This window comes from Ochotona curzoniae, unplaced genomic scaffold (assembly GCF_017591425.1).
Source record: "Ochotona curzoniae isolate NIBS_2020 unplaced genomic scaffold, NIBS_Ocur_1.0 scaffold_3208, whole genome shotgun sequence".
NCBI classification, from domain to species: Eukaryota; Metazoa; Chordata; class Mammalia; order Lagomorpha; family Ochotonidae; genus Ochotona; species Ochotona curzoniae.
Genome location: NW_024467106.1, coordinates 60,365,511 through 60,392,850, shown reverse-complemented (window position 1 = coordinate 60,392,850; position 27,340 = coordinate 60,365,511). Strand labels below are relative to the sequence as shown.

The 27,340-nt window shown below is 42.6% G+C and overlaps 1 protein-coding gene across 3 annotated transcripts in view; it reads left to right on the top strand.

The window, feature by feature from the left end:
• The window catches only part of PTPDC1 (protein tyrosine phosphatase domain containing 1), a 69,986-nt gene that overhangs the window by 36,555 nt on the left and 6,091 nt on the right, over positions 1-27,340 (top strand). Inside the window, exons 1-7 of one of the 3 annotated variants that reach the window (XM_040963089.1) lie at positions 14,116-14,341; positions 14,765-14,936; positions 16,946-17,026; positions 17,237-17,355; positions 19,257-19,394; positions 23,297-24,534; positions 26,258-26,443. In XM_040963089.1, coding sequence (XP_040819023.1) covers positions 14,116-14,341; positions 14,765-14,936; positions 16,946-17,026; positions 17,237-17,355; positions 19,257-19,394; positions 23,297-24,534; positions 26,258-26,443 — 2,160 coding nt within the window. Of the gene's footprint in view, positions 1-14,115; positions 14,346-14,762; positions 14,937-16,945; positions 17,027-17,236; positions 17,356-19,256; positions 19,395-23,296; positions 24,535-26,257; positions 26,444-27,340 lie in introns of those variants that run through there. The other 2 variants (XM_040963088.1, XM_040963090.1) reach the window with 2 other exon arrangements.

Below are 27,340 nucleotides of genomic sequence, written 5' to 3'. Positions count from 1 at the left end.
ATCCTTGACTACTTTCCCAGGCCACAAGCAGGGAGCTGGATGGGAAGTGGAGCTGCCGGGATTAGAACTGGTGCTCATGTGGGATCCTGGCTCATGCAAGGCAAGAACTTAAGGTGCTAGGCTACCACGCCAGGCCCCAAGAAAGATCTTTCATCTGCTGGTTTACTTTTCAAATGGCTGCAGTGGCTGGAACTGTGCTGATCCAAAGGCAGGAGCCAGGAGCTTCCTCCTGGTCTCCTATGAGGGTTCAGGGTCCCAAGGCTTTGGGCTGTCCTCTGCTGCTTTTCTAGGTCACAGGCAGGGAGCTGGCTGGGAAATGAGACAGCTGAGACATGAACCAGCACCCACATGTGGTTCCGGTTGTATGCAAGGTGAGGATTTAGCCACTGAATCACTGTGCTGGGCAATAAACCTTGGTTCTTAAGTACCACTGTTCTCCCGTTTAAAAATCCAATCTCTTTTGGAGAAAGGGCTGATTTTAGAGGAAATAGAGAGAACAAGATGAGGTACAAGATCTGGCTGTGGTTTTAATTTGCATTTCTTTGATTGTTGATCATAATGGCTTTTCATAGACTTATTTGCCATGAAAATGTCTGTATTTTCTTTTTATATTTTTGTGCAAATCTTTTTTCCATTTTTAAATTAAATTTCTTTTTTTTTTACTATTGAATTTTAGGAGTCTTTTATAAAGTTTGTATATTACTTCTTAAGAAAAAGATTTGTTTGCTTTTTTTTTTTTTGGCAAAATCAAATATATAGAGAGAAGGAGAAACAGAGAGGAAGATCTTCCTTTCGATGATTCACTCCCCAAGTGACTGCAGTGGCAGGAGCAGAGCTGATCTGAAACCAGGAGCCAGGAACTTCCTCCATGTCTCCCATGCAGGGTGCAGGGTCCCAAGGCTTTGGGCCATCCTCGACTGCTCTCCCAGGCCACTAACAGGGAGTTGGATGGGAGGTGGGCTGCTGGGATTAGAACAGGCGCCCATATGGGATCCTGGCGTGTTCAAGGCAAGGACTCTAGCCACTAGGCCACCGTGCCGTGCCCTGTAAATTAGTTCTTTTTCTGATGTGTGGTATACAAATACTTTCTGTCAGCTTGTAGTTTTTCTGCACATATTCTTTGTGTATGAGCTTTTCTGAGAGTTTTTAATTTTCCTGAGGTTTAATGCACCATTTGTAGATTGTACTTTAAGTATCATGCCTTAAGAATTTCACATGTCCCAGGGTGAGGGGTGTCATAGTTTCTTCTCTTTTCTCTCACTGATCTGTGTATGTCTGCCCCTCCACCAGTACCCCCAAGATGATTAGTGTAGTTGTATAGCAGGCGTTAGTAGAGAAATGATTCCTGTCACTCAATTCTTTCTCAACAGGATTTTAGCTGGGACCTTTACATTTTCTTTTTTAATTTGAAAGACAAATTGACTAAGGGAAATAGAGACAAAAAGATTGTTCTTCATCTGCTGGTTCACTCCCCAAATGGTCGCTCCAGGAATGGCTGATCCAGTCTGAAGCCAGGAGTCAGAAACTTCATCTGGGTCTTCCTCGTGAGTGGCAGGGATCCAAGTATTGGGACCGTTTTCCACCGCTTCCCCAGACACATTTGTAGGGAGATGTACTGGAGGCAGGGTAGCTGGGCCTCTGACTCAGTGCTCTGGTGTGGAATGCTGGTGTTGGAAGTGGCAGCCTCACCTACTGCACCACGATGCCAGCCCTTTTTATTTATAGTACTGTGCAGACTGTTTCATTCCTCTTGGTTGATTTTCAGCTCAAGGAATTGGTCTATTTCTTCTGTTTTGCCAAATTTGTAAGTGTAAATCTGTTCAAACTTCAATATTTTGATAATAAAGTAATGTTAACCTGTTTCATCCCTAACATTAGTGATCTATCTTTTTTAAAATCATTTTTTCCAGTATTGTTAGAAGTTTATTAGGTTTGTTGTTTTCTTTTTCATCAAGCCATCTTTTTTATTTAACTGCCTTTCTCTGTCATTTTTTGTGTTTTAATTTCACTGATTTGTATTCTTATTCTTTTCATTTTTCTGTTATTTTTCTATCTTACTTAGGTTGGAGCTTAGATGATTGGTTTGAGGGCTTTCCTCTTCTGTAATGTAAGCACAGAAGCCTGAAGTGCTATGTGTTTCATGCACTTGCTTGCTTTTCTAGCTTCCCACGTGTTTTAGTCAGACTCGTGTTCTGATTCACCTGTACGGGTTTCGAGACTTCCTCTTCCACTCAGGGTTACTGACAGGTTTGGTATTTAATGAACAAGCCTCCGGAGGTTTTTCCTCTTGTCCTTCTGCTACTGATCTCTCTTTTGATTCTTTTACTGTCAGAGCACATGCTCATGCTAGTTCTTTCAGAAACAATGCCAAGACACATTTTAATTAAAGGCCTTATTGCGTGAACCCAACGTTTTAACTCCATTTTGACGACTGTTTTTTCTCAAATTGGAATTTTCCTAGATGTTGGTAAAGCAGATGATTTCCACTGTATTCCCTATATTTTTAGATCCTGTTTTTTCTTACTTAGCAGCTGAAGAACCAGGTGAATGTCTGTGCTCACCTTCCCCCACATCCTGACAGCGCCCCAACAAAAGCTGCGGAGGTGCGACTTCTCCTTCCCTCGCCCTTGTCAACAGTGAAAGTGGGGCGCTGCCTTACGCTCTCTTGAACCAGGTTGGTTCCCTGAAAAAGACCACGATGTGGGCCCCTGACAGCTGAGAAGGGGAGAAAGGTTGACTCCTGCCTCTTTGTTCCTGCATTGCATGGCTGAAACTCACTTCCTGATTCAGGTGAAGAGCACAGGAAGACATAGTGCCAGTTGTCTCTCTCTGCACCACCTCTTTCCCACTAGACTCCATTCACATCAGGGGTGTGAGTAGGGGGGATATAGCCTGTTGTGCTTCGTTGATGGCAGGTAGGTGTGGAAGCTGCACTCCGCTGGGCTGCTCTGCCACTGAGGACGTGTGGGGGAGCTGATTGCCCTCTAGCCTGCTTCACGCGCTGTGCTGTTGAACCTCATTGCTGCCAACTGGATGTGGATATGTGTGCCCCTCCTGGCTCTAAGACCAAAGTCTGGGAAGCAGAGTGTTTACCAGTCAGGAACTGTATTGCCACGTGTAGTTTTTTTTTTTTTTTTTTTAAAGTTATTGTTCGGAAGACACAGGTACAGAGTAGCCAGGACTACTGGAGCCACCACGCTGACTCTAGTTCAGTCTTCCTGATGCTGGATAGAGAAGGTTCTGGTTCCTCTCCACTCCTTTCCTACCCTCCACCTGATATGCACACCAGGCGCTCTGAAAAGTAAGAAGGCATGATGTTGACTAGCCATGCTTCACACCACCTTGTTGAGACCTGTGGCTGCCAGGAGATGGCGGAGGCTCTACTGGCTATTTGATGTATTTATTAAGGAAAGGAGAGCACAAAAGAAGGAGAGTATATATTTCATATATACATATACATATTGGTGATATAGTTCATGATCCTCCTACTTAAAATATATAACTCACTATTTTTAACAGTATTTATAGAATTAGGCAAGCAACTCCATACTCTATTTTATTTGATTTGGAAGACTTAAGTCTCCCATCCACTGGGTCGCTCCTCAAATGCCCTCAACAGCCTGAAGCTAGGCCAGGCTAAAGCCAGAAGCCAAGAGCACTTTCCAGGTGTCCCCTGTGGGTGGCCGGGAGTCACCTGCCCGAGCCATTACCTCCTGTCTCCCTGGATGCACATTTCAGGCAACTATAATCAGGAGCAAAGGATCCAGAACTCAGAAACAGGCACTCCGAAGCAGGGTGTGGATGTCCTAAGCAGCGCTTCAACCACTGTGCCAAGTGTGGTAATTATCACCCCTGAAAGCCTCTGTGTGCGCTCCTCTCCCCTGCAGTCCTAGAGTCAGTGATCTACTTTGTCTCCAAAGTGTTCCTGTAGCTAGACAGTTCACGTGAAGTGAGTCATACCATAGGTGCTGTTTCTAGCTTCTTTAACTCACCATAATCTTACTGGATGTTACCGAGGGACAGAGAGAGGGGCGGGGGAATCTTTCATCCACTAATTCATTCCAAACGACCACAGTGGCTGGGACTGGGTCAAGCAAAAGCCAGGTGCTTTGAACTCCCTCTGGTTCTCCTACATGATTAAAAGGGGCCTAAGTACCTGCGCCATCTTCTACTGCTTTTCTTGATGCATTGTTAGGAAGCTAAGTCAAAAGTGTGAAAGCTGGATCCTGAATTGATGCTCATGTGGGATGCCAGCATTGCTTGGCTCACTGCACTGCAACAACAGACCGAGCTCAGCTTAAGACAAGGTTCACTCATGTTGTAGTGTGAGTCAGTGCTTTTTAGGATAGAATTTTTCTATTACATGGATATTCCCTATTTTAAGTGTGTTTATCAATTGATGGATATTTGGATAGCTTCCCCTGTTGAATTCTCACACATAATGTTGCTATGAAAAATTTCCCCAATTGTTGTATGGCTATAAGTTTAATTTTTCTTGTAGAACAGAAGATTAGGTTGTGTGGTAACTCTAATTTTTTTCTTTTTTATTATTATTTTATTTTGATAATCTTTACATAGTTGATTAGGGCACAAATGATCAAGTGCTACAGGAAAGTGGGTAAAACCATTGTTTCCACATTTTCTCTCTCTCTCCCTCTCTTTTTCCCCTGTATCTGGGGTAAGGGGGTAGATAAAGGAAGAAGCCCCACCCAGCCTCCCACCCATCCCAGGTCCCTGATGTGGAGCATGTTACAAGGGCACTGCTCAGGTGGTTCTGACAGTTCAACAGATCTGAATTACTGCCAGTCTCCCCATTCCAAGCATGATGAAATCTCTTCAGAATCCACTGGCTGACACAGTCCACCTTAGAATCTTCATTTCTCCAGATTTTCAATGCCAACACATAGCTGGTGTAGTTGATTGATTTGTTCTGTCCTCTGTTGTGGTACCAGGTGTCCTCTGCAGGTTCTGATGGATCGCCATATCCTCTGTGTGCACCTGAATATGCTGTCCACTGCTCCTTCTGAGCCTCTGAAGAGGCTCAGCTTTGACACTTGCACTCCATGGTCAGACCATGGAACCTGCAATTCTCTTCATGGTTGGGGTTCTGAGTTCAGCAGTTCAGTTGTAGGGATCCCCAAAGAAACTTTGTGTGAGGTGATGCCAGACCTGATTCTTGTGTGTGTATGCCAGTACAGGGTTTGGCACAGTCCATTGCCCCAATCAGCTTATGCACATGCTGGTGGTTGCAATTGCTGGGTCATTTGTGTTCTGTACAAACCAATGGGTGTTGCAGTCCAACCCTGTCCTGCCCACCAAACATTCAGCCCTCATGCAAATGCAAACCAGTGGGAGCTGCAACCTAGTCAGAGTAATCCACAGTAACCACCACCAATTTTTTTTTTGTGGAATTGCCAGACTTCTCTAAAGTGGCTACATAATTCTACATTCCTAGCAGCAGTGTGTAAGGACTGCCATTTTTTTCTGTACTTGCCCACATTTGTTATTATCTGATCTGATTATAACCATTTAGTGCTGTAAAGTGGTATCTCCCTGTAGTTTTAATATGCTTTTCTCTAGTAACTAGTGATGTTGAACATCTTTTCATCAGCCGTTTTTTCATCTCTGTTTGAAAAAATGCCCATCCAGGTAGCTTGCCCATTTAAGATATTAATGAGCTATAATTAACATACCATAAAATTCATCCTTTTGTTAGTCAATGGTTTTTGGTATTATACACACAACTGTGTAATTCTCACCTTGCTAAATCCAGAATGCTATTCTTTCTTCTTTTTCTTTTTAAGATTTGTCTTTATTGAAAAGGCAGATATACAGAGAGAAGGAGAGATTTCACATCTGCTGGCTCTCCAAATGGCCACAACAGCCAGAATTCAGCTGATTCGAAGCCAGGAGCTTCTTCTGGGTCTCCCATGCAGGTGCAGGGTCCCAAGGCTTTGGGCCACACTCTACTGCTTTCCCAGACCACAGGCAAGGGAGCTGGATGGGAAGTGGAGCAGCCAGGACATGAACTGGCATCCATATGGGATCCCGGTGGTTGCAAAGTGAGGATTCAGCAACTAGGATACTGTACTGGCTCAACAAAATGCTATTCTAATTAGTAATCATTTTCCCTTCAACCCTCTCCCTAGTCCTTAGCAATCACTAATCTGCTCTCTTTGCCTCTGAATTTGCCTATTCAGGACATTTAATATAAATAGGATAATACTACATATGGCCCTTGGGGTCTACCTTGTTTTACTTGGCATAATATTATAATTATTTTAAGGCTTAAGGTTCGTCTGTGTTTATTTATTTATTTAAGTTTTTTTTTTTTTATTTGAAAGGCAAAGAGAGGTAGAGAACTGGCTTTCATCTGCTGGTTTTACTCCTAAGTGGTCACAAAGGCTGATCCAGGATGAAGCTTTGAACGTGGATCTCCCTCTCTCCTGGGTGGAGGGGCACAAGTATTGGAGCCTTATTTCGCTAGTTTCTTAGGTGCATCAGCTGGGACTCAAACTTACAAGATGTGATTTAACCTGTACCACAGCACCAGAGATGCATCAGTAATGTATCTATTTTGTGGCCAAATAATATCCAGTGTATGAATATATACCACATTTTGAATAACTTTTTGGATTGGTCAGTTTAGCCAGGACTGAGCCTGACTGAAGACAGGAACCAGAAGCTTCATCCAAGTCCTCCTCACGGACAGCGAGGGCCCAAATCCTCAGGCCGTCTTCCATGGCTTCTCCTAGGCCTGATACTAGCATGGAGCCAGAGAAGCTAGGACTGCTGCTGGAGCCCATGTGAGATGCTGGCGGTGGTTGGCCTGCAGTGTTGGCCTCTGTACACATGTTTAGGAGTACAATTGCTAGATCATTTTGTGCTCAGCATGTTTAAGAAACTGCCAATCCAGTGGTTTTGATTTTGTACTTCCCTAAGTACTAGTGTTATTGAATATCTTTTGTGTCTGATAGCCATTTATACATGCTCTTGAAAGATACGTGTATTCAAATATTTGCCCATTTTAAAATTGGACTGTTTGAGTTGTAGGAGTTTTCTGTATACTCTAAATACAAATTTATTGTACTAACCTTCTTGGTTGCTCTTCCTAGTTTTCTAAATTTGTTCTTGTAACTTTGAGTCATCTGTATCACTTCCTTGGTTATTGAGATGACTCCACTGTCACACACCTCTCTTACATTTGCTGTCACATAGATTACCATTTATGTGTTAGAAGCCCAACAGTACTGTGGCAAGCATATTGCTTTCTATAGGCCTTTAAAAACTACATTTTAAAAAAGGAAAAGAATTATACATTTATATTGCTTTATTTATAATATCCTGTGCTATGATTTGCCACTGTCTTTTCCTTTTTTTCATGTGAATTCGTCACACCAAACATGTCTCTACCCTAAGCCGCCATCTTGCCTCTCTCTCATGTGAATTCAAATTATCATCTTAAGAAACTTTCAACCTAATAGACTTCCCTTCAGTATTATAATGTGAATCCACTAGAAATGAATTTTTTTCAAGGTAGAAATTTTTGAAGGATAATCTTACTGGATTTAGACTTCCTGGTTGACAGTATTTGTTTTCAGCGCTTTGTATATCTCTCTGCTTTTTGGCCTCCATTATTCTGAAGAAAAATCAACTATTAATCTTACTGAGTTCCTTTGTGCATGAGGAATCATTTTTATCTTTGTCTGTGGTGTGTCTGGTGTAAGCCTCTCTTTTGTTTCTTCTAATTGGAGTTTAAATCATAGATACGTAGATTAATGTTTCTCATCATATTTGGGACATTGTAAGCCATTTTGTTCTTTCTTTACTCTGCTGGTATGTTCGTTACATGTGTGTTGGTATGCTTAGTGATAGCATACGTATCTCAGAGTTTATGCTCATTTGTCATCATTCTTTATTCTCTCTGTTCTTGAATGCATACATTCTATTATTCTATCCCATTTCTCTAATCCTTTCTCTACCATGCAAAATTGCTGTTTTTCAACGTGTCAATTCAATGTTTCATTGCTTTTCTACTTTTCAACTTCAGAATTTCCATTTTCTTCCTTATAATTCTTTTTTAGTAATCTGTATCCATTGAGACCTTTATATCACAGCTTCCACTGCTAGTTTTAACACATTTGTAATGGCTGCTTTGGATAACTTGATATAGTGGATGTCTGGTCTCTTTCACAGGTGGTTACCACTGGCGCTGTCTTTCCTGCATGTGTATCACACTTTCCTGCTTCTTTCCATGTCTTATAATGTTTTGTTGAAAATAGTGTTTCAGGCCAGTGTTGTGATGCAGTAGGTTAAGCCACCATCTATGATACCAGCAACCCATATTGGAATACTGATTTGAGTCCCAGCTACTCCACTTCAAATCCAGCTCGCTGCTGATGTGTCTGGGAAAGCAGCAGATGATCCAAATGCTTGGGTCTTTATCAGTCTTGTGGGAGACTTGGTTGCAGTTCTAGGCAATGGATGCAGTTCTCATCATCCTGAGATGTCTTTCACTAATCTGTCTGAAAAATCTGTCTCCTTCAGTTTTCAGCACGGCAGCTGTTTCGTTCTGCCAACTGCCTGCTGGTCTCTATTGTACTTAATAAAGGCCTGTGCCATCTGTTGCTCCCAGTCTGATCCAGTTAAGATCGGACAGTAATGGTATTTGAGGTCACTCAGAGATTTGTTCTTACTCCCTGAGAGTATTTCTTCATTGTGTTTTGCTGGTTCCATCTGGGAAGCCAGCTAATCCGCAGGTTGCCTTGTCATCACTGTTATGAAGCTACCAGAATCCTCTCAATTGCTTAACACTAACACCTCTATTGTTTTTGATGGCATCTTTAGGCTTGGGTTTCCCCTACTGTGTTTTTGAGTTTGAGGGGCAGAGATAAGTTTGTTTGTTTGTTTGTTTGAAGATTTATTTATTTTTATTGGAAAGGCTAATTCACTGTGCAAGTGGCTGCAACAGCCGGAGCTCAGCTGATCTGAAGCCAGGAGCTTCTTTTGGGTCTCCCATGTGGGTTTAGGGTCCCAAGGCTTTGGGCTGTCCTCAACTGCTTTCCCAGACCACCCTTAATTCTGCTTCTGATTCTAAGAGTTTCCTGTTAATGTGCACCCAGGAAGCCGTAGGTAATAGCTCACATGTTTGGTTTCTGCCACTTGTGTGAGAGGCCTGCATTGAATTCCCAGCTTTGGCCTGGCCCAGATGCAGCCACTGCAAGCACTTAGGGGTTACACCAGTGGAAGAGATCACTCTCACACCTGTTTTTGCCCTTGTCCTCACCCTCATCCTCACCCTCACCCTTTCCTTCCTGCCGTTTAAGTACATTCCCTCCCCCAACACCCCCCCCCGAAAAATTTAGTTCAAATAAGGAACATTCTTGGAGAAATTCTACCAAATTTTTGGAAACTTTTAAGTAAAAAAAAAAAATGCTTTAATTTTTACTTTCAGTGGGAGAAGCTAGAACCAATATGTGTAGAGAAATGGATTTTGACTCAACATTAGGAATCAAGTTGAGCTGTCCAACGGTGACATATCTAATTGCTTTGAGAGAAGTGAGCCTCCTGTGACTAAAGTAACATGAAACCAAGAAACCATGATTACAACCAAGTTCCAGAACTGCTTTCTCGTAGGCTTCAGAATTGCAGCAGTAGGCCCTACCTTCCATTGAATACGTGGGTCCATTGTGTGTGTGTATCTGAATAGACAGTAATAGCCCTTTCTGGAGTCATGAATATAGAAAGAAATTACCCATTTGTGATATTCCATGTCTGCTTAGGAATTCTTTATTTGGACAACTCAGTTATACCAATGAAAAGCAGAAATGAAAGCAGAAATGTGAATTACGTTCAGGTGGACAGACTTGCTGTGTTTATGGTACTTATTATGAATGGGTGATCTTATGTCTTCAGTAAGTGATGTTTCATTTGGATTCTTAAATATTAACTTGAATTTGGTTCTGTTTTATTGTTTATCTTGGAAACTGGCCAGTGGGATGCAGGTATTTTACCACCAGGTCAAACATCCATTGCTGCTCTTATTTATTTATTTATTCAAAGATAAGGCTTCTGTTTTCTTCTTCTTGATGAATTTGAATAAAAATAATATTACTTCTAAGAGCATTAACAGTTCATCTTTGGTAGTTTGTAATTCATTGCAAAGTTAAACTTTTTAGTTGACTTATAAGTGGTGTAACATGTTTTTGTACAGATGTGTTGAAACTGCATGTGGGTATTTATAACTAACCAATTGACACACAGCATTAATAAAAAACACTTTTTTGAAGTGAATAGCTTAAAATACCAGTGTGGAACAAGTATAAAATCTTTCATTCTAACCAAGAATTAGAAAATAATTCCTTAACAGATTTTTTTTTTGGAGGTAGGGAGGTCAGCATGCAATAAATGTATGCTTAGCAGGCAGCAAATGATGGAAGTGGCAAGATTTTCGTGGGTAAAGAAATAGATTTGCACAGAATTCACCAGCATTGTCATCCTTTTATCCCTGTTTTAATGCTCTTTTCCTCTCTGACACCAGCAGACACCTGTGTTATGATGCTCGCAGTGTTCCTTCTGTCCAGTTCTTTATGCTGGGTTTTTTAAAACATGCAGATTCAACTAAATGAAAACATGATCTTTGAAAATTAATTATGTTCACTAGTCATAGCAAGCTTAGTAATTTACTGAAGTAGAAATGTAAAAAAGACCATAGCCCTTAAAATGGTTAAAATCTTTTCATTTTTTTAAAGATTTATTTCTTTATTATTAGAAAGTCAGATATACAGAGAGGAGGAGAGACAGAGAGGAAGATTTTCCATATGTTGATTTAGCCTCCAAGTGGTTGCAATGGCCAGAGCCGAACCAATCCTAAGCCGGAAACCAGGAACCTCTTTCGGGTCTCCCATGCGTTAAAGGGTCCCAAGGCTTTAGACTGTCTTCTGCTGATTTCCCAGCCCACAAGCAGGGAGCTGAATGGGAAGTGGGGCTGCCAGGATTAGAACTGGTGCCGATATGGGATCCTGGTGCGTGAAAGGTGAGGACCTGAGCCACTAAGCTAGGCTACCACCCTCATTTGTGTTTGTTTTGTTTTGTTTTAAAGCTTTTGTTTATTTAAAAAGCAGATAGAGTTGTTCATCACTGGTTTGTTCCCCAAATTACTACAGCAGCGAGTTGGCTTTGTTGAAGCCAGCAGCCAGGAAGGAGCTCAGTGCTGTTCTGCATGGTTGGATCCTCTGCCACTGCCTTATCAGGAATGTTATCTGGGAAGCTCAGCAGCAGAGTAGCTGGGACCTGAATCGGTACTCTGATATGGACAGCCAGTGTAGGAAGAAGCAGCTTAGCCTACTTCATCCAGTGCTGGCCTCCAGTGTCTTATTCAATAAAAAGATTAATAGTAGTCTAAGTGTTCACAGCTAAGAAATGAGTAGGTAAATTAGGATATGTTAGCTTCTGGTGGGCTAATTGTTGTTCTTCTATTAAATGGAAATCATGAAAAGACAAAAGAGAATGGGAAAAATACTGATGGGAAAAAGGAAGATTCTACTTGCAATTTGATTACCAATGTGTAAAAAGTTCCTAAGGATATGGACAAGGACAAGAGGGGGAAATCAGTCAAGATTTGGTTGGGACCGAAGTCACATTTTCCTATTGTAAAGCTTTTTAATGGCACAAATAAAAACCAGCTTTAAAAAACTTAATTGTAGGTGTGGGTGTTTGACGTCATGGTTACTAAGACACTGATTAAGACTTCTGTCCCAAGTCGGGTTCCCAGCTCCAGCTTTTGATTCCAGCTTTCTGTAAATGCACACCCCTGGTGACAGCAGTGGTGGCTCAAATAGCTAGACTCTGGCCATGCTTACAGGAGACCTGGCTACCAGCCTCAGCCATTGTGATTGTCTGGGCAGTAAACCAGAATCCTGACTCTGCCCCTGTCTTCGTTATTAATGAATTAATTTAGCATGGTTGCCCTATGATTTAGGCATTTAGGCAACATTAATTTTGGAGGAGCCCTTCAGCCATGGGGAGTGGGAGGACTCTGTGCCTTTCGTGCCCAGAGGTGGACAAAGTCCTACCTTATCATGTGCTAGCCAGATTTGAGGTGTATATCTCACACATTCCTGTTTGTGCTGGACACCATTTCCTTATCCCTGACACAAGGTGGCTGACTTCATAAAAACTGTGTCACCTCATTTCTGTATTTATTTAAGGTTAGCCTAATTCTCAAGATTTCACATCAGAAACCCTTCTCAGGTAGTTTGCAGACCACCCCTTCTTAGGTTGGTCCAAATGCATCTTACCTGTCAGCACAGGGCGGAGTTGTTTAGAACTCTGCTCTGTGACATCCTTACGTGTCAGTTCTGTGGACATCACTCGTAACCAGTGCCTTCTTGTTCCTGCTTCAACTGCCTCGGTCTCCTGTGGAGCTAGCTGCTGTCATCCTTTGCGTGGGCTGCTTTGTGAATGGGTCCTGGCATCAGCTCGAGCACTGTCCGTGGCAGTCCACCCATATGGCCCCAGTCCTTGTCAGGCCACTGCAGGGGCGTCCCATCTTTGTGTCTCCAGGCGTGTCCAGGCACCACCCTCTCGGAGGTGCAGAGATATGCCTGGGAAGCTGAGACTCCCATCACCGCACAGCAACAGGTAGTGTCCTAGTTGGAGTGTTTAGGGACCTTGCCATCAGGTGCCACCATGCTTTCCTCACCACAGACCTCTGTCAACTACCTTTCCCATGGAACCCTTCAAGTCTTGCCAGCCTGGCCTAGAATATTGCTCAAAGGATTCCTGCAGGCAGGAAAGCTTTCTGGATTGGTGACATTAAGAAAAAACGGGGGGAAAAAAAAGCAAATAGACACTTCCTCCATTGCTGTATACCCAACATCAAGGACATGGTATTTCAGAGTAGAGGAGGAATTTGTGCACCCACTTGGACTTCTGTGTTTTTGCCTTATTTGACAAGAGTATACATTGTTGGGGATATGGAGGTGGCATTTTAAAAAGCTTGCTTTGTAGCATTAGTAATTGTTAAAGCAGTGAAGAGCTTTATCTATGGCAGCACTTTGTTTCCATCCACACACAACTAAAATACAGTTTGTGTAGAGGAGTGAGTGAGCGCGGGCGCAGCCTGACATTAACCAGGGAGGAGGCGGACAATGAGTGCATTGGTGCTTGCTGCAGTTTCTGTTTTCTTTATATCCTTTATACTCAATTTGCAAACTCCCCCTCATCCAGTTCCTTTAAAAATGTGATACTCAGTGCATTTTCTTCCTATTCTTTTGCCAAGCCGTTATGGAAGCTGCTGCTTGCCTCAGAGCAAGAAAAGGCAGGAAACTGTGCTGGAGTTTTGGAGAGACTGGTTGCCCCTGCTTATTCATACTCATAACTAGTGGCTATCACCTGACAGAGTCAGGAAGCGGAGTTCGTGTTCTGAAGGTGATAACACAGACTCAGATGTCTTCTGATAATAGGTCACCTACAAATCCCTTCATTTTACCCAAGTACTTCTTCAGTTGTTCCAGCAAGAAAATATATGGAGCTTTTGTTTATGAAAACAAATGATCTTTTCCAATTGTTTTAGGGTATTCAGCTTATCCCACTTTATTAGATTTAACTTTTTGTCCACTCTTTTCCAGAAAGGAGTAGAAAGAATCTTTTCAAACTATCTGTAGAATAGCTTTGAAAGAAACAATAAAATGTAAGCCTGTTACTAGGTGTATAAAAAAAGAAAAAGGACAGTGATTGTGTCATGAAAACATTTGTCTTCTTAATTCATTGTATTATTTTGGAGGTAATTCTTTGAGTATCAAAACTCTTAAGTATGGTTGAGAAACAACAAATTAGTCAAGATTTGAGATTAATCTACTTAATATGCATGCTACTTGTTCCTATATTTGAACAATTTGTCCAAAACACAATCCATGAGTGTAGGATTTTGCTTGTTCCCATCTAAATGGGAATCAGTACTTTCTTTGTTTGTCACTATGGAAACGAGTCAGCCTATCCTGAATGGCTCTTAGATCATACAGAGCGATGCCCGTGTCTCCACATGCTTCCTCGCTCAGCAGCTGGAGCTGACTTCTCCCTGCCTGCGGCTCTTGTCTCCGTGGAGCCAGCGCCATGCAGGTGCAGGATGCGCCCCGGCGGCCCTCCGCCGTGCACTTCCTCAGTGCCTTTTTACAGGGTCGCCGCCACTCCACCTCGGACCCCGTTGTGCGACTGCAGCAGGCCCGGAGGGGCTCTGGCTCTGCTACGAAGCTGCTCTCCTCCTCCTCTCTGCAGGTGATGGTGGCTGTGTCTTCAGTCAGCCGTGCTGAAGGGAACCCAACTTTGCCGGAAAGAAAAAGTAAAGCTCTGTTTCTTCTTTTACCTTGTCACATCTGTATGTTTATAAGTCTAAGGGAATTGGACCGGGCTGTGGTAATTTTTTTTTAATTGACAGGTGATTCTCTTATACTTTTTACTCTGTTATACTGAGAATTTTATTGGATATGTAAAATGAGATAAAATGTAATCAAAACTCTCATCCTTTTCTACAAGATCTCTTTTACAGTTTTAATCTTCCTTGCTGCCAGTATAATATAGATTTTCTAATATTAATTGATAACACACGTAGGCAAAAAGGAACGTGTTTTTGATTAGATTCAATGAAGGGAACTTACTGCTGGTTCATCACCTGCAATCCTGAGATAAGATGGAAGCTGTTTCCCATGTTACCATTCTGTTTTGAGAGTGGAATCTGGAATCTTCCCTTCCTTGTATGTTCTAGGAAATTCAGGACGCCCAACACCAAAGTACACGAGAGTAGGAGAGCGTTTGCGGCATGTCATCCCTGGACATATGGCATGTTCCATGGCGTGCGGCGGCAGGGCTTGCAAGTATGAGAACCCATCCCGCTGGAGCGAGCAGGAGCAAGCCATCAAGGGGGTTTACTCATCCTGGTGAGTGAGTGGTGCTGTGGGGCACATGTGAGCTGGAGGGAGAGTGTGGAAAAAGCCAGACAGGTCTTGAAGACACGGGGCCGTCCTCCATCCTTGACATCGTCCCAGACCAGCCATGTGGTCCTGGACTTCTAAGCCCTGTTTTTCTTGTATGTAAAATGGACATAACCAAACCAAATTAAACCACTAAGTAAATGAAATTGTATGTGTAAGTATCTTAAATGTATAATTAAATAGCGCTAAAATTTTTGAAATTGTTTGAGTAATGAAGGCATTGTGATAAAAGTTAAAGAAAAGTGTGAGATATATTAGGAGTCTTTCAATGTCATTCAGGTATGCTTTAGTCTTACTTCTATATCATTCCTACGTTCTGTATCAAAGAGCATGTCTTTACACATGATGCTTCAGTTTGCCTTTGTACAAGTTGCCAGCTTTTGTTGGAAATGTTTATTAGTTGATCTGACTTGACACTTGTACTGTTTCATATTGGACTTGCTGGATACATCTGAAGTGGGATAGTCTTGGATCTACCATCATTGTTACTCTTCACAGGTCATGTTCTGGTCTTTACTGTTACACCAATGTTATAAAGAAGCAAATGTTATTCCTGAGACATAGTTAGGTAAATTTCTAATCATGTTTTTCAAGGTCACATTAATACATTTGCTTTATTGTTGACCAAACCATATGAGTCTTTTTTGTTGCTTTTACCTCAGCTGCTTTCGTATTATATCCCTCCTCATCTTAGCATAAGTACTGTTGTTCAGTTTTGGGGTCCCAAGCCCTTCAGGTCAGGCCATGTTGAATTTGATGAGAGGCAAGGCATCTTTTACAGTTTGCCATGCTAATCTGATGTCCCTGTTGTTCCCTCTGAGTCGTGTAACTCACAACTTCCCTAGACTACCGTATGTTTCTTTCTCCAGGTCACTGATGGAAAACCTGAACAAAATAGTGAGTTCCAGGAAAACTAATTTGCTGATTTTCTGGAAAGCAGGATCAGCAGTATTTGCAGCACTTTGCCTTACATTGTGTAAAATTCTCACATCCTCCTGGAAGGCAGCAGTATTCTCCCCATTTAATCCCTGCAGTAACTGAGACCCAGGAGTTGAGAAGTGTACCCAGTTGGCCTCTTCATTTGATCACTGCCAGCAGATGACTAATACAGGCTATTACCTTTGCCACCAGATGAGCTTTCTTTTCTTTTTTTTTATATTTGTTTATTTTTGTTGGAAAGGTAGTTTTACAGAAAGAGAAAGAGCTTCTGTCTGCTGATTCACTCCCCAAGTGCCCACAGTGACCAGAGCTGAACTGATCCAAAGCCAGGAGCCAGAAGCTTCTTCCAGGTTTCCCACGTGAGGGCAGGATGCCAAGACTCTGGGCCATCCTCAATTGCTTCCGCAGGCCACAAGCAGGGAGCTGGATTGCAAATAAAGCATCTAGGATATAAGCCAACACCCATATGGGATCCTAATGCTTGTGAGATGAGGGATTTAGGCACTAGATCATTGGACCAAGCTCTCTTTTCTTTTTAAAGGTTTATTTTTATTGATCTGAAAGACAGAGTTACACATGGAGGAAAGGCAGAGAAAGAAAGGCCTTCCATCTGCTGGTTCATTCCTCAAGTGGCTGGGCTGGGCCAAGACGAAGCCAGGAACCAAGAAGTTCACCCTGGTCTCCCAAGTGGGTGGCAGGGATCCAAGTGCTAGGGCCGTCTTCCACCGCTTTCCCAGGTTTGCCATCGTTGTTCCTATGGAGCGCCAGCATCTCAAGTGGCAGCTTGACACACTGCGCACAACAGCAGCCCCGCAATTGAGCCTCCTAAACCATGGTGTTTGCCAGGTTCCCTTGAGAGTTGGTAAATAGTTTAACATCCTGAACTCTTTTCCAGAGACAGAGGAAGCTGGGGGATGTTGTTACAGAATTGCTGAAATCCTAGAAAAATAATTTTTCAATGCCTATAGCTAGAGCAGCCTAGGTTCTGTGCATCTCACCAGACCCTCCCCCTACAGGGTCACTGACAGCATCCTAGCCATGGCCCGGCCGTCCTCTGAGCTCCTCGAGAAGTATCAGATCATCGAGCAGTTCCTCAGGTGAGTGCTTGTCCCCGCACACTGTAGGGGGAAAGTCGCATGCTGCCTCTTTCATTGCTTTTGCCTCCAAGTGGAAAAGTGCTTTCATTTTGACGCTACTTATTTCAACTAGGATGTTACGGTTTTGAGAATAATCAGTAACGGTTAGTAGTACCCAAAATGATTTATTTTTTAGCACCCAGGATAATTAATTGCTCTTTTTCTTTTAAGCCATGGCATAAAAACCATCATCAACTTGCAGCGCCCAGGAGAGCATGCGAGCTGCGGGAACTCTCTGGAGCAAGAAAGCGGCTTCACATACCTTCCAGAAGCCTTCATGGAGGCTGGCAGTAAGCTCCTTCCCATCTTCTCTGAGAATTACCGAGGAAGCACTCAGAGAACGTTGCCTGCCTAGCTCTCTAAGGTTTTAAACACTCACTAAAGATGAGCTACCTTTGCCTCTAAGTAATGCTACCATTATTTGGCATTTCTGTGTCAAATACAAGGTTCCTCTTTTCCTGGAAGACCGTTGTTGAAGAGATCCTAGGGTAGCAGTGGCCCACACTGAGCTGTTGCTTGCAGTTTACCGGGTGCTGTTCTCTTGCTTAGTCTGTGGAGCAGTTAGTGACATATGTGGTTACTTCTGTTTCACACACAGGGCCACGGAGGCTTAGAGAGATGCTGACTCGCCAGAGCTCACACTTAGAGATGGCAATCAGGATTATGCATGTTGTGCTTTTGCTGCCTCCCAAAGCACCTGAGGAATCTTGTGACAACCCCAGGATCTTCTTAGTCACAAGATCTTTGGAAATGTCTGTTGTTCAAACCAGACAAGAAAGGATGAGCGCAACTCTTGGAACATTTTTTGAAGATTGATTGGTTGATTGATTTGAAAGTCAGTTACAGAAAGAGAGGGAAAGATGAGAGAGAGAGATCTCTGCCTGTTCAGTCCCCAGATGGCTGCATCAGCCAAGGCTGGACCAGATGAGAGCCAGGAGCTTCCTCTGGGTCTGCCACATGACTGCAGGGACGCAAGGCCTTGAACCAGCTTCCATTGCTTTCCCAGGAGTACTAGCAGGGAGCTGGATTGGAGAGGGAGCAACCAGCACTCATGCTGATTCTTACACAAGATACTGGCAGCTCTACCCTTTGTGCCACAATGCTAGTCCTCTTGGAATTTGTTATTAAGAAACTTGCATCGAGATTTTTTTTTAAGTTTTATTTATTTACTTAAAAGGCAGAGTTACGTGTATAGAGAGATCTTCCATCCACTGGTTCATTCCCCAATTGTAAAAGCCAGGCTTGGAGCATAGTTGGGCAAAGTCAGAGCTAGGAGCTTCATCCAGCTCTCCCATATAGATACAGGAACGCAAGCACTTGGCCATCTTCTGCTGTTTTCTCAGGTGCATTAGCAGAAAGTTGGATCAGAAATGGGGCAGCCAAAAGTTGATCTGGTACTCATTTGGGATGATAGCGTCGCAAGTGTCAGCTAAATCCTTTGCACACCACATAGCTTTCTTTAAAAAAAGGAAAAAAGTAGGAAGTTCTATAAATACTGTTGCTAGCCATTTATTAGTCATCCAGACACATTTCCATGCTTAGAAGACAGCATATGTTTTCCCACCTTGGCCAAGTAATTTCAGTGTGGATCATTGATTCCTTATTAATTTCTAAGTCTATGTTTTCCATGATTCTTTCTGGCTTAGTTTCAACAGGAAGTGTCTAAAATAGCATAGAATGCTGTTTGTAAGAAATATTAACCAAGCCTGGTGCAGTAGCCTAGTGACTAAAGTCCTCGCCTTGCATACACCCGGAACCCATGTGGACACCGGTTTGTGTCCCAGCTGCCTCACTTCCCATCCAGCTCCTTGCTTGTAGCCTGGGAAAGCGGTTGAGGACGGCCCAAAGCCTTGGGACCCTGCACCCACATGGGAGACCCACAAGAGGCTCCTGGCTTTAGATCGGCTCAGCTCTGGCTACTTGGGGAGTGAAGGGAAGCCCTTTCTCCTTCTCTCTGTAAATCTGTCTTTCCAATGAAAATAAGCAAATATTTAAAAATATATATTAAACATAAACTTAATAGAAATTAGTTACTTATTTTGTTAGTCCTATAGATCCAGTGAGATCTGTGTACCTTTTAGCTTTGTCCCTTCCATGAATTCACTTACTTTTCCCAAATATCTTTGCCTCAAGTGTGTTTCCTGTGTGTTCATTGCTTTCCTTTTTTTTTTCTTATGTTTTCATTGCCTAGTTTATTTCTACAATTTTGGATGGAAAGATTACGGTGTAGCTTCTCTTACCACCATCTTAGACATGGTGAAGGTGATGACATTTGCCTTACAGGAAGGGAAAGTAGCCATCCACTGTCACGCTGGGCTTGGTCGAACAGGTAAATACTAGGAACTGGATTTACTAGTTTGTGGGTATATTTGAACATACAATGAATAAGGTTTCTTAATACTGAAGACCAGGGCTTTTTAGAATCCTTCAAAAGCTTGGAGTCAAATAGAAGGAGTAAATATATTTGAAGTATCTTAAACAGGTAGCTACAGTAACCATATGTTTGTGAAAGTATCTTTTGTTCATTTTACGACATCATTTAATAGGCACTGGGGTCTCCCCTCCCCCTCCATAAGTTCCCTTCCCTCCCCACCCTTCTCCCCTCCAGTCTTACAATGGATGTCTTTTGTTTTTCATGAATTTTCAAAAGTCCATCATGCTGTCACTGAGGTGTCTCCCAACAATGCAGGAGTGAGTCCATACTTGTACAGCATGCATGAGGACTTACTTCTCTGTTTCCAACTATGAACATAGCAATTTCCACTGCACTTCAGTTATGCACCCCCTTGAGTACAGTCTGCCATGGGGAGAGGAAAAACAAAGTAAAAGAAAAAAAATAGTGAAAGTATTTTTTAACAAGTTAGAACTGAAAACTATCATGGGTTTCTAAAACTAGCCAAATTACCTATTTTCTTATCTTATTGTTTAAAAAGGGGAGTCAGCCCCTCTATTTATTTATTTATTTATTTATTTATGAAAAATGCCCAAAAAGTTTTATCGGAAAGCCAGAAATGACATTCAGAGCTCTCTGTTTCAATCGTTGTTGTGTAATGACAGCATATGGGATTAAAAGAAAAACAACAAAAGATATATATCATTCAGATTTACTTCAAACTATTGGAAGAGTGAGTTCATTATCTAAACTGTGCAGAATGAGATTTTACGGAGTGCACAATTTCCTTTTCTCTGGATAAAACAGGGTGCTATGTAAAAGAATTTTAGCATAAGCCTTATGTCTAAGGGGGAAACAAAAATAAGCAAATAATAGAAGGACAGATTAAATTGAATTCATGCAGGGACATGGGTACGTGAAATAACCTGGTTATGTGGAAGTCGTAACGAAATTGATCAAGCAGTAAAGGTATGGTTCAGGAGCTGCACAGAGGCAGAGGATTGTGCAGTGTCCTCTATATCAGAGACTCTTTTAGGATGTCTCAGATAAGATCCGCCATGTTGAGAATGCGTGCATACTCCTAAGTGCAAGCACACGTACATAGAAACAGATTGAGTCATTGGAGAGCATCCCATGGCCGCATGAGCCCCAGCAAGCCCTGGAATAAACATACAGTTCCATTTCTATAAAGGTATACACATCCAGAGCTGGAATTTAAGCATTGTTAACATTCATGAGAACTGTTACAGCTTACTGAATATTCATATCTATCACAGGATTAGTCTCATACATGTGTATATTTATGTATAATATAACTAAATATAACTGTACTTTGTCTTTTATAACTTAACTGTTCCTTCAGATTTCTTAGTTCATCTCGTACTTGATTTTCTGTGGATGAGCCTTAAGTCTCCAGGGCCTCTGAAAAATACCAAAGATTGAGTTTGATAAAGAATATCACACATACACAGGCAGCAGTGTTTAAAAAAAATGCTTAGTACAAAGTGAGAGAAAAAAATCCAGATACAAAAGTAAAAATACTGTCTCACAAACTTTTACTTTCATACTTATTACATTAATTTGCATGCATGCAGAAAATTAAGTGATTTGTAATATATGGCAACTATGCTAATCTAACTTATATCCTGGTGATTAATTCTTTAAATCTCATAGCTGAAATTAACATTAAGCAAAATGCTGTTTGCTAATATTTTCATGGTGTTTTATTATTTATATGCTTAAAATGTCTTCAGCTTTATTATTTCAATTATCTAAACCCAGAAAATCTTGGATATTTTTGAAATAAATGTGGCATTTTGATTTCTCAAAATAAATTATAAACAAAGTTCCAGCTAGCTCAAATCCAGCTAAATGGGAATTTTTGTACTAATCGAGAGGTCATCCCTTCATAGAAGAAAGTCACAAAAAATGTCACATTAAAGTGATGTACACAGCACACACTTGGAATACCTAGGAATGTTAGTAACTGTGATATTTGATTAGGGTAGGCCAGCGTATTGCTGATTCCAGGGTAACACAGACACAAATCTAAACACCTGAGAGATGAGTAACTGAGACAGCACATTCTAGCAGAATCAAATATAGAATTGCAAACAGGAACATTTTAAATCTATACTCAGTGCCTCATTTTAATGCATTAGTATGTATATTTGAAGATTCATCTGTATTTATTTGAAAAGAACAGTTACAGGGAGGCAAAGAGATAGAGACCTTCTATCCATGGGTTCCAAATTCACTCCCCCAAGTGGCTGCAGCAGTAGGAACTGGTGAGACTGAAACTGAGAGCCAGGAACATCCTCTGGCTCTCCCACATGAGTGCAGAGGCACAAAACGTGGGCTATCCCCTGCTGCTCTGCCAGCTGCATGAGCAGGGAGCTGGACTGTAAGTGGAGCAGCCAGGATTTGAACCAGCATTTACAGGGGATGCCAATGTCACTGGTGGCAGCCTTACCTACTGTGGAACTATGCCAACCCTGCATTCATATATTTTAAATGACTTCTCTTAGCCAAAATAATAATGAAAATAGCAGCCATTATTACACATATTATGTTTGGAACACCTTACATTTTTAATCTTTTCAAATCTTCAGCAACTGAATGAGTAGAAGAAACTTAAATTTGCCAAATTTAGGAGGTGGCAACACCACGATTTAAACCCAACACTATCTAACTCCAAAGCTCAAATGCTTTTTTTTACTTTGGGAAGTGTCAGGATTTTGTTTCTGTGCCTAGAACTCTATGTAAAAATTGTTGGTTTTTACTTAAAAATTCAACAGATACTCATTACACTGCGGGTCTGGGGGCCTTAGGAATGAAATCCTCCTGTCCTGTAGGCCAGTCGGTCCAAGCACCTGCAGTTCAAGCCCGTCCTTGGTATACCTGGGCACCTGCCAAGGGGTTCTGTTTCTTGCCAGGGAGCACAGTGCTGCTCAGTATTGTGAGCTCTTAGGGTAGAGCTCGAATTTAAGTGCTTCTGGGCATTATCTGTACACAGCTCTGCAGGATGGAAGATCTGCCAGGACCTGGTAAGGAAGTACATTGTGCCAACCATGAACTGGTTGTCAGAATGTAGCAAGGTGTTCCACATCTTGCAGATCACACAGGGATCCTTTTTGATTTGCCTTTTAGTTAATTAGTAGTTGACTTTTACATTTGGATGAATTGATTTTATTTTCATTACTCATGTACTTTAATTAGGTGTTAACTCATAGGAATACATGATTACACTGTTAAGGCTGGCTTCCTTAATGTCACATGCTTAACCGCAAAGAGTTTTACATAACAGCATGGAGAAAAACACAGATTAGTATAGACACACATCTGGAAAAAGAATTATCAGGAAGAAGAGTAGGTTATGAGTGCTAACCTCAAGTGTGCCGGCCACTGATGGTGAAGTTGGCTGGGGTGGGAAGTTTCAAACATAAAGTGGATGCATAGATTGAGTAGAAATTGTCAAGAGCTGTTTAGACAGAGAAACGGTATTTGCTTTCTTCCCTATTGGAATTGGGCAGCAGGGTGGGTAGACAGATATTCGATCCCTCTGGCCATCCCTTCTCTCCTCCACAGTACTTTTCTGCTAGCTTATTTCTGTTGCAGTGGTAACTCAGCCATGGGAGTGAGTACCCCTTAAGGAAGTTCTATACAGGAAGCAAAGTATAGTCATAAATATCTGTACAAAAAGTTACAGTATTACCCATGTGTTATCGTTATAACTGTTCCTTTAGAGCTGCCTGTATTTATTTGGTTTCTTGACACATGTTCAAATTTTAAGTCATCCAAGACTGATTAATTAATAAAAATTCTTCTTCATCATTCAGGTGTTTTAATAGCATGTTATCTAGTTTTTGCAACAAGAATGACTGCCGATCAAGCAATCATATTTGTGCGAGCGAAGCGGCCCAATTCCATACAAACCCGGGGACAGTTGCTCTGTGTCCAAGAATTCACCCAGTTTCTGACCCCTCTCCGCAATATCTTCTCCTGCTGTGATCCGAAGGCACATGCCGTCACCCTAGCCCAGTATCTGATCCGCCAGCGTCATCTGCTTCATGGCTATGAGGCACGGCTTCTGAAACATGTACCAAAAATTATCCACCTAGTGTGCAAACTGTTGCTGGACCTGGCAGAGAACAGGCCAGTGGTGATGAAGGATGTGTTTGACGGACCCGGTCTGTCTGCTGATATTGAAAAGACAGTGTCGGAGATGGTTACGATGCAAGTGGATAAAGAATTGCTGAGGAACAGCAGCGCTGCGTCTGACCCATTTAGGCCCCCGGCAGGAGTAGCAGAGTTTGAGACTCAGGACACAGTTCTTTCCAATGAGCAGGAGTTTGGCCCACTCTGGAAGAGGCGGAATGTTGAGTGCCTTCAACCCCTGACATGTCTGAAAAGGCGACTCAGTTACAGTGACTCAGATTTAAAGAGGGCCGAGTCTCTCCTGGAACAAGGGGAGACCCCGTGGACGGGACCGGCCCAGGTCTTGCTCTGCCACAGCTTCAAGCAGCAAAAGGCCATTGGCCACTGTCCCGCAGCACAGTCTCCAGAGGTGGACATCAGTAAGGATGCATCCGTCCATGGTACATTTTCTTTCTGGAATCATTCCAAGTGTGGCGACATGCAAGAGCTCAGAGAGGACAGGCTGTCGCGTTGCCCCAGGAGGAGCCCTGCCAAGGAGGTGCAGCGGAGCAGAACCTTCTCTGTGGGTGTCTCAGGCTCACCTGGGCCTGGGGAGCAAGCCACACCCAGCTGTGCAGATGGCCAGAAGAATCCGAGCACTGCTCACCCACAGGTGGCCCACTGTCAGTGTGAATCTCATGGTGGCTGGGGCCTCAGCCCGGTCAAGGAGGGTAGGCCTTTCTGTAGCCCTCTAGACTGGAGCTCTGGGCCCCAGGTACAGTCCCCAGGTGGGCATGAAGCTCAGGAGAGCAAAGACCTTCCTGAAGCAGCATCAGAACTGAGTGTGGAAGCACGAAGAATACTGGCGGCAAAAGCCCTGGCTAATTTAAATGAGTTTGTAGAAAAGGAAGAAGTGAAAAGGAAGGTAGAGATGTGGCAGGTATCAGTATTTCATTTAACTGTGTATACGTGGGAGGTATTTATGTCAGCAACAATGGACTACATTTTCCAAACTCCTTTGCTGCGGAGTCTTGAGGATGTGTTTGCATGATGCCTGTCGTTTCTAACTTGAGTTTTCTCAGCTGTAGTGTGAACCTTTGCTATAGGAATGGCACATGGTGGTTTTGGGGATTCACTTAAGTGCCTGTGTACCAAAAGAGCACATGGCTTGACCCTTGACCCATTGGTGTTGGCAGCTTCTTCCTTTGTCGCCAGGTTTGTGGGGCAACCAGCTCCCAGCAGAGGACATCAGGGACTGACCTGAGAGTCATAAAATTTCATATTGCTCATGAGCATTAGTGTTGCAAAAGGTCAGGAGGAGAGAGATGCCATCTCCTCTTTCTCTCTCTCTCTCTCTCTCTTTTTCTCTCTCCCCCTCTCTCTCTGCTGCAGGCGTGCCCACCAGGCTCCAATAGCCTGATTCTTGGGATTCAGGAAAGCAAATGGGGGTGGTACACGCTCCCCTTGCACCTCAAGTTTTATGTCAGAGTAGGTGCTTGAGGCTTACCTTTTGATTTTGACATCAATCAGATTTAAACTTCAACCTTCTTTTGTTTTACATTTACTAGGAGGGCAGTCTTAAGTCAGCTACACTTGCCACCCTGGACGAGCACCGCGTCTGCAGAGCTGAGGAGCCTTATACACCTGGTTATTAAAAACGGGTGACTGGCCCAGCATCAAGCTGATGTGGAGTCCTGGCTCGAGAGTCTTGACTCGTCAGCTCATTATCTGGGAATTACTGTGACAGCTACTCCTCTGTACAGCACTGCTAGCCCAGTGTATAAACCGAGTGCTGATGTCTCTGCAGATAGAGATATTAGAAAACTAAGTGTGGAGTTTAATGCCAACTTACATGAGGGTAAACTTCTGGTACAGACTGTTCATCGGGATTATGCTATTCTGCTTCATGAAATCAAATATATTGGTTTCTTAAGAGATTTTTTTATTTCTTAGTAAACTGAAAACATCTTCCATTCCAATCAGCAGATATTTCCTGCGATTCAGGAGTTGGCAAGCAGGGCCAGTGTCATGGTACAGCAGGTGTGGGGTACCAAACTTCTCAGTTTTCTTATTTACAAACACAGTTAGTTATTTATAAAATTCTACATAGGACTCCAAAAGAGGCTTTTGATAGAAACATCACTAGCTTCCAAGCACTTTGTATTTGTGTGTGTGTGTGTATGTGTGTGTGTGTGTGTGTGTGTGTATGTGTGTGTGTGCATGCCAAAGTTTCAATCAAAAACTTTTCTTGTGATTCTGGATTAATTTATAAACATCCACTTATTATGTTCTTTTGTCAGTTGTTCTGCTTCATTGTCAGTATTTCTGTTTTATGCACCATAAGCCTGCAAAAGTAAGATTCCCTCTTTTAGGACTGGTAATCTGGTTTCTGAATGAAGTAGAGACCCTAGACTGACCGACTCCTTTCTCTGGGCTCAGCTTTAACTTCTTCCTCATTTGCCCCATCGCCTCAGGAGGCAGGTGGTGAGCTTTAATGGCGGCAAACTGGGCCAGAGAGAAGTTCTGTCTTAGCCCAGGTCCCAGCAGAAGGACCCAGATTGGGAGGAGCCCGAGGCCTCTGACTGTCGTGGGTAGTTTAAGGATTACCCGCCGTCGTCTGGGATAACTCTCTCTGTTCACCCTGTGCACCTCTTGCTTTTTAGAAAGAACTGAATTCCCGAGATGGAGCCTGGGAAAGAATATGTGGTGAGAGAGACCCTTTCATCCTGTGCAGCTTAATGTGGTCTTGGGTGGAGCAGCTGAAAGAGCCCGTGCTCACCAAGGAGGATGTGGACATGCTGGCCGAAAGCCAGGTGGAGGCCGCGGAAGCCCTCTTCTTGTTACAGAAGGTGAAGTGGCACAGCTCACCAAGGTCCTCAAAGTCAGTCTCATTCTAGAAAATCCCATTACAGGGGAGGGAGGAAAGGAAGGAGAAGGGGGACAGCCCTGTACCTACAGAACCGCACGATAGAAAATAAGAACAGAAAAAATAATAAAACTTAAGAGGAAAGCAGAAAAATAAAACAAAAGTCTTTTACAAAAGGGGGGAGTTCCTCGAATCCAACATCTAGGACTCACTCCATAGTTTCTCTAAGTGGAGAGAAGAAAATGATATCCAATGTAGACATTTAGACAATACAGAACTAAGAAGTGGAAAAACCCATAATCCTGGGCGTTTAAATATTTTTCATCTTTAATTTTATCAACATGTACATTCCATTGGTGAGAGTCATTTTAATGTGCCTCTTTATGTTTCGTAAGAACACGATGCGGCTATTTTTCCATGAAGAGCCTAGCTTTTCAGAAACGTTGACTGTAGGAGATGTGAGCTGCTCTTCCATGGACACATGCCAGAATTAGCCACTTTTCCTTCCTCTCTTGGGTCTTTGTTTCTACTCATTTACTCTGAACATATCTGTGGGAGAAGCTGTGAGGTCTGTTGGAGTGTACACGCATTTGTATTCTTAAAAAGGGGTGTGAGTCACATATACACACAAACATAGACGATCTGTATACAATAAGTACAGAACATGGAAGGAAAATAGGACTCTGGCAGTAGTGTTTGCCTTTAGGGAAGGATCCCAGGAGACAGTAGACCTAGATGGGGAGAGGAATTTCTCAGTGTAGATCTCTGCTGTTAGGAAGCAGTGTTGATTCTGAGCTATCTACTGTTGCAATATAAACATCTCTTCATTGCTTGCAGAGCTTCACAGAGTCTTCCGTTACCACACACACCCAACCTATAC